This window comes from Engraulis encrasicolus, chromosome 21, assembly GCF_034702125.1.
Source record: "Engraulis encrasicolus isolate BLACKSEA-1 chromosome 21, IST_EnEncr_1.0, whole genome shotgun sequence".
In the NCBI taxonomy this organism is placed as follows: Eukaryota; Metazoa; Chordata; class Actinopteri; order Clupeiformes; family Engraulidae; genus Engraulis; species Engraulis encrasicolus.
In genome coordinates, this window is record NC_085877.1 from 23,633,774 (window position 1) to 23,641,748 (window position 7,975).

At 42.0% G+C, this 7,975-nt stretch overlaps 1 protein-coding gene across 1 annotated transcript in view; it reads left to right on the forward strand.

Moving 5' to 3' along the window:
* Positions 1-4,829: 4,829 nt before the first annotated feature.
* cxcl19 (chemokine (C-X-C motif) ligand 19) overlaps positions 4,830-7,975 on the forward strand; it is a 4,923-nt gene continuing 1,777 nt past the window's right edge. Inside the window, exon 1 of the mRNA XM_063187128.1 lies at positions 4,830-4,972. Within this exon, the coding sequence (XP_063043198.1) occupies positions 4,918-4,972 (55 nt within the window). The 5' untranslated portion in view covers positions 4,830-4,917. The remainder of the gene's footprint in view (positions 4,973-7,975) is intronic.

The following is a 7,975-nucleotide window of genomic DNA, read 5'->3' on the forward strand; positions in this document are numbered from 1 at the left end:
CATTTTTTGGGAAATAGATCAAAGTTTATATGGCTGAATAACTACGATGGTGCCACGCGCTCTGCAGGAGACTTGGGCTCCTGCGTCGGCCGAATATCTTCTGCGCGCAACTGGTGCAGCAGGTGCAACCATTGAGTGCATTTTGAAGAACACAGAGGGTGCTCTCTAAACAGTGCAGTGATGGATATAGCCTACATATTTTCTTATAGGCTACAATTGTAATGGTTTCGCACTCATTGTGCTTTGCCAATGACGCTAGGGTGTTCATAAAGACGCACGGCTATTTTCAAAGGCGGGTCGGGAAGCGGGCCGGGTCAATATTTTCCATGAATATTTCTTGCGGGCAGGGCAAGCGGGCGGACTAGGGAAAAAAGCGGTCGGGTGTGTCTTGTTTTTTCGTCGACCCGCGCATCACTGATTGTCACCCCGTGACACTATCATTATGTCAGAATTGGACACTATTGAAATTGCTCAACAATACCTCTTTTTAATACTGTATATGCTCTCCGTATGTCTTCTGTTTGTCCAGTCTTGCACTTCAAATGTCTGTATGTGTGTTGTTTGAGTACCCTAGGTGTACTGTATGTGTACTGTCTCTATGTCTATACCTAAAGTATGTCTATGTCTGCAATGGGAAAGTAAGTAACGTAATTTCAATTCTTTGTATGACCAGTGCATGTGAAGAAATTGACAATAACACCAAATTGACCTGGCTTGACTTGACCAAGTCTGAAATAGATTTGAAAGTCGATGATAATCAGGCTAGAACAGACCATCTGTGTAGCCCCTGGGCCGTTTGGAATGTCTATTCATTCTGATCAAAACACAGAAACATTGGACTTGCACGGTTCAAACGACTAGGGCACTGTAATGTTGTATCTGGGATTTGGGTTGGATTCTGGCCTGAGGTCATTTCCTGGCTGAACCACCCCTGTCTTTCCAGGCCCGCTGACAGCCTTGATGAGGCCCAGAACAAACTCAATATATAAAATGTAATGGGGATCCCTGGGGTCCCTCTCTTCCTGCATCAACATAGGCCAGCATACCCATAAAAAACAACAAAGAAGCACAACTGCTATGAGCCTTGATTTTTTTATGTGACTGGGGCAGCTCGTTTCAGCAGCACTACAGTAATTCATTTTGTGAACTCTAAAATAACATTTCCAAAATCCTTTTAATGATTCTTTGATTACTGTGATTACTCTGATCACTGTAACTTTCTTCAGATGTCTTTGTGATTCAGCTTCATAATAGTGCCACACTCTCTCACATTTGACATATTTGTTTGATTGCCACAACTCAAATCTGGATCTTGGACTTAAGTAGGCCTATAAACTAACCACAATGGTATACCCCTGTGCATCCTAATTATCAAAGTATGGTATGGCAAGCAGTGATGCGCGGGCTGACCCGAAAGCAGCGGGCGCTTGCAGTTAACTGCGGTCGACCGCAGGCACGGGTTATGAAATATTATTTTTAATGAAATTCGGGTCGGGTGCGGTCGGTCAGGACCTTTGAAATGATGCCGAATTTTAAAGTAGGCTATAGGCTAGCCAATAGGCTATAGTTTACTAGCAGACAGGGACATTTTTTGGGAAATAGATCAAAGTTTATATGGCTGAATAACTACGATGGTGCCACGCGCTCTGCAGGAGACTTGGGCTCCTGCGTCGGCCGAATATCTTCTGCGCGCAACTGGTGCAGCAGGTGCAACCATTGAGTGCATTTTGAAGAACACAGAGGGTGCTCTCTAAACAGTGCAGTGATGGATATAGCCTACATATTTTCTTATAGGCTACAATTGTAATGGTTTCGCACTCATTGTGCTTTGCCAATGACGCTAGGGTGTTCATAAAGACGCACGGCTATTTTCAAAGGCGGGTCGGGAAGCGGGCCGGGTCAATATTTTCCATGAATATTTCTTGCGGGCAGGGCAAGCGGGCGGACTAGGGAAAAAAGCGGTCGGGTGTGTCTTGTTTTTTCGTCGACCCGCGCATCACTGATGGCAAGTAACCTACCTGGTGCTTAGTGCTGTAGAATCTTTGGTCCACTGACCAGCTGCTACATGTGTTGGGTCATTAATCTCTATCTATGTGAAGCGTACGAAAACAACGGCATCTTTTTATCACTTGCTTATATTATCTTTTTATCACTTGCTTTCTTTAAGTCAGGGGTGGGCAATTATTTTGGCCCAAGGGCAGCATTGGGTTTAGAAGATTGACTGAAGGGCCAGATATCACAGGCAACTTACCGAGAGAGAAAGGGTCTGCACACTGCTTGCAAAAGACTTAATTTATTGGGAGCAACGTCTCTTCATGCCTAAAGAGGATCTACTTTGGAAACGTTGCTCCCAATAAATAAGTCTTTTGCAAGCAATGTGCAGATCCTTTCCCCCTTAGGAGCTGTTTCCACGTAGCAGGATATTTTTAAATGTGGATATATTTTTTTCTCCTTGTTACATTGGTTTTGGCCTTCCGGTTCGACGTAAGTTTTAAAACCCACATAACAAAAATCCTGCTTTAAAATCATCCCAGTAAGGGGGCTAAAATGCACCTGCTACAATGGGGTTTTTATTTTTATTCCCATGTTTCCACCTAAACAGGAGGAAAAAATACCCACATACCGGTATAAAAATATCCTGGAAACAGCACCTTACATACGTCATTCTTTGAATTGGCACTTGCTGATGCTTTCCGGTTGGATGTGTGTGCCTTCCACTACAACTTATTACTGTTGTTAACAATAAAATATACATTGGTATAACTTGTTGACTATTACATTTCTGCACATCATATTGAAATATGTTTAGGGAGATGAATACAGTAGCCTATGTAGATGGATAATGTTGAACCTGCAAGTCCTTCGGGTAGTCAACAATACTGGGTGAGAGTATCACTTTCTTTTTAAAGGTTTTTCTTGTAAATGAAATGAAATGTCACAGCGGGCCACAGGTGGCCACCAAGCCTGAGCTTTCCCACATCTGCTTTCAATTGTGCATGTTCTCTGTTGTATGTCAGTTTTGGTAACACTGTCTGCAATGTAATGTAAGGTAATGTCATGTCATGTACACCTTATTGGGTGGGGTTGATGTTTTCCAGGAGTTGGCTATAGCAGGGCTTGACCGATACCCTGTACTGCGTAACAACATCCTAACGATACTTCCTGTTACCACGTGCAAGATCATCTGTTTGTTTGTGAGACGAGCCCACGTGGCTCAGGATTTCACAAGGTTAATGAAGTTCCTCTTTCCGAGAGAAGACAAAGGGCCCACTCTCAGGAAACTTCAGATTTGTTTTTGTACTCAGCTTCTGATCAACCACGGATGTACACAGAATCCAAAGAAGGATATGTCCTGATGAAGGACGTTTAGTCTTGTCTTTGTATAATCTTGTAATTGTGTGTATGTCCAAGTGTTTATTTATTGTATGCAAGACAAATTCCCTTCGGAACAATAAAAGTGTTCATTCATTCATTCATTTTACCTAAGCCTACTTTCTCTGATACATTCACTCACAACACAAACACAACCACACCCACACACATGTGCAGTAGAAAAATGTACATACTAATATAAGACATGTACAATACACACACACATACACACACACAGTGTTTAATAAGAGGACAAATATAGGCCTACTGTTGGAAAATAAATACACACGCACGCACGCACACACACACACACACACACACACACACACACACACACACACACACACACACACACACACACACACACACACACACACACACACACACACACACACAGCAGCAGCAGAGTACAATCGGTGGTCAATATGTTTGTGAGTGACTTCTTTCTGGTTCTGCACAGATCTGGAGGTACGTATCTGCCCACTGCGGAATAAGCTCCAAAAATAAACGTTATTAAATTAAAACAGCAATATTCCGATCACCCTGGATCCTCATCAGGCATATGGGTAACAGAAAGAAGCTGTGGCTTACTGTATAGCAGTGATTCTAAACTGGTGGGTCGGGACCCAAAAGTGGGTCGAGGAGGGTTCCTGGGTGGGTCGCGGAGCTGTGATGCAATGCACTAAAAATGACTATGATGTTGAAGACAGAGTGAAACATGGTTAATAGGCCTTTTCCTCTCCACTACTTCATAAGACACATTGTATATCAGCATACAATGCAAATAATAATGCATATTATGAAATGCATGATAATATTTTTTATTATTATTGGAAGAATCTGACGGTGCGACACGCAGTTTGGGTCACAACGTATTGACCATGGCAAATTGTGGGTCACAAGACTATTCCAGTTGAGAAACACTGCTGTATATCACATGACCCTTCAACCTACACCGGCCCAGGCAGTGCACCCAAAGGTGTCAATAAACTAGACTGACAGGCAACTTCTTTTTGGTGGCAACATTTTTTTGTCTGGTTGGCTGTGTACCTTGCACTTGTTTTGTAACATTGACAAGACTGCAGCCCAGGATGCATGACTAGCTGCTGATGAAAATGTGGAACTTCACGAGTGAAACCACGCAACACACACACGCGCACAAATACACAAACACACACACACACACACACACACACACACACACACACACACACGCACACGCACACGCACACGCACACACACACACACACACGTACATACATAGCCATGTCTGCTCCACAACCTCACATGCTTATAATGAAAACACCCAGAAAAAACCACACACACACACACACACACATGACCAGGAGGGGGGGATTCAAGTAAAAAATTGCAATCTCATTCTATCCATATGACTTTTGTTTGTGTAGGCCTATATATATATATCTGTATCAGTAACCAGTAGTATGACAAGAGAATCGGCCTCTATTGGAGTGTTAAATCTGAGTCTAAGAATCCAAGTGGAGTTTCTGCCTGTTCCTGTACTACTGCCTCACACACAACAAGATGAAACAGCTTCTGCTTCTCCTGCTGGCAGTATCGTCGATTGTTGCCATAAGAGGTGAGAACAATCACACTTTTTTTCATATGTTATATATATATATATATATATATATATATATATATATATATATATATATATATATATATATATATATATATATAAAGGTGCATTATTTTTAGTTGTTCATTTCCAGAATTCACGCTGTCCATTCACAAATGTCACCTTTTTAAGTATTCATTATTACTGGAAAAGTTGAATTAGCTGAAAAGGGGGATCTTCTCCATGGTCAGCCATTTTGAATTTCCAGATATATGCATTTTTAGCTGCTAAGCTGCAAAACCGTCCTTTGGTCATACTAGTAGTAAATATTGGTTTATTATTTATTAATATTCATGAAAAGATCAAATTTGGCAATAGGCAGCACAGTTTCAATGAGCAGCATAGTTGCAATACTTACTCTGGCCACCATCGTACACGGTGCACCTTTAATTAGAGAGAAAAGATGAGGAAGGAGATAGGAAATGAGTGGGAGAGAGAGATGAGTGATGGTTGGGATGTGTCCCAGGTCAGCCTCGAATCTGGGTCCCCATTAGCCTGGCGACGCCATCCTATGTACTCCACCCAAAGATTTTGGCTCTGCACCTAGCTCGGTTCGCTCACTGTTTAGCCAATCAGCATATAGTTGAGAGTGGTGACGCAGAACTCACCCGCGAAGTCCGTTACTGATTGGTTAAGGTAACACTATTCACACTTTTGTTTTGTTATTTGTTGGCTTTTGCGACACTATAGCCTATCATAATAGTCGCGCTATTAAAGCACTATATGGGTTTTAATTTGAATTCCGAACAACAATGGCAGAGAAATATCAGACCATCTCCCACCGTCCACGGACACGGATTCCTCTTAGCTTTCGCCAGACTTTTTGACGGAGTCAGCAGTGGCCTTTCGCTCAGGCTAGGTCCTCATGAGCATGCTAGAACATCTATTCACTCTGACTGACGTGTTGACAGCATTTAGTGGAGGAGATGACACACTGTCAAGAAATTGTGTGTAAACAATCGAGAAAAACGGTTAGCTACAAATTAAGGAATTATATGGCTAAGGCACTGTACTGTTTTTTTTTTTTTTTTTGGAGACCCAGGTTTGATTCTGGTCATTTCCAGATTCTTCTCTCCCACTTGCTAGAAGATGAAAGATGATCTCTTGCTCTTAATCCAAAATAGTTTCAGAATCTTGGGTTTGGGTGCACTTTTATGTCCACAGAAGACAGAGAAAATATGAGAAGTGAGAGAAATGTGTACCGGTACTGACAAGTCCTACATGGACAGGCCAACGTTTCGTTCTCTGTATATATTTCATTCTGTGGACATTGTTTTGCTCTTCTAAGACCACATTGTCTTGTGATGATTCTCATGTATTGGGGTCATCTTAAAAGACTCTGGCCAATTTCAATAGTTGAATTGCTCACACTATCCCCAGCGCCCGAAGACGCTGCATTTTTATTTGTTGTTCAGCACTTTCTGAGATCCTGGACATTGTATTGTGGTCATGGGTTTGTTCACATTTTTAAAAACATGTCTTAACATACACCATATGCCATTCAAAAAGTTACTGCGTTGTAAGCTCACTGCTGATGTTGCATAACCTTTGGCATGAAATTTGTCATGTTCTTTAAATAATGTAATGCCTCCGTTCAAATGGACCGGATCTTGGACATGGCTGAAAATGCTGCCGCTGTGAGGTACTCACAAGTTAAGATAAGAAAAGAAAAGATAAAATAAAAAAAGATAAGATAAGAAAGGATGAGATAAGATGAAATGAGATAAAACTTGAAACATGAAACAGAAAATTGTCGTTGGCGTGGCTCCAGTCATTCTCACAGACATTAGACTTGACAAAACAGGACATAACAAGACCAGAAAATACATGTATTCTGAAGCTGGATAGCTGGTCATTGTTGATCTTTTGTTGAGTAGAGCTACAGCTGAGGGGATGAAGGATTTCTTATATCTGTTTTTGTGTGGGTGTGTGAGCAATACAACTGCGTACAATATGCAGGGGTGTCGTCCAGGTGGTTAAGTGTGACAGAATCACCAGGGCCCTGATTTATGTAGATATATGGTTGGGGGGGGGGGGACTTGGGTGTCTATTCAAGCTGAATGTACATGGGCCCACAATTTGACTACGCCCCTGCGTTCACGTTGAAACAGGCCAGAAAGTCCCATTAAGTTTGTCTCTGTCGGTTCTGTGTTTTGATTTATTTTGATTTATTTTCCGCCCCGTCTCCTGGGTTTTCAAGATGAGTGCTCAAGATAACAGATAGAGAGAGAAGATGAAAATAAACGATAAACTCACACACAGAGAACAAAGACAACAGAAGAAGGCTCATGGTTTTGATGTGGCTGGCTTATATGAGAAACTAGGAAGCATCTCAAGCAAACATGTTTCAGTGGACTTCAAACTTGGGGGGGCTGTGGCAAGCCCCCCACATTTGGGCTTGCATGCCCACGGGGACTCGAGTCCGGGCGGGGTCATTTGGCAGCTCTGCCCCATCTCACTCTCTCTCAATCATTTCCTGTCTACTCTCATACTGTCCTGTAGTAATGAAGGCCGAAAAGCCCTCCAAACATTATTAAAAAAAAAGACTTCAACACAAGTCATGCTGTGCTGTTAATAAACTGAGTAATTGAGTTCCGGTCATATGATCACAATGTGCGTTGTCATCAATCTCTCAGATTACAACAGCAACAGTAATACTAGTAGGCCTATTTGTATTACACATTATCATAGCACAGCGGTCATTCAATGTGCTCCAGAAAGAGACCGAATAAGAGGAAAGAAAATACCCAGGGTAGTATTATCAAGAGGGAGCAGATAATAAGATAACTGTACAGCGTGGAACCCTAAGTTAATCAGAAGCAGATGAAAACAAAGGTCTTTCAGCTCTTTTTTAAAGTAAGCAACTGCTGGGACAGTTCTATTTTCAACACTTGGCAATTACAAAATGCTATTTCACAAAGTGTGTGTGTGTGTGTGTGTGTGTGTGTGTGTGTGTGTGTG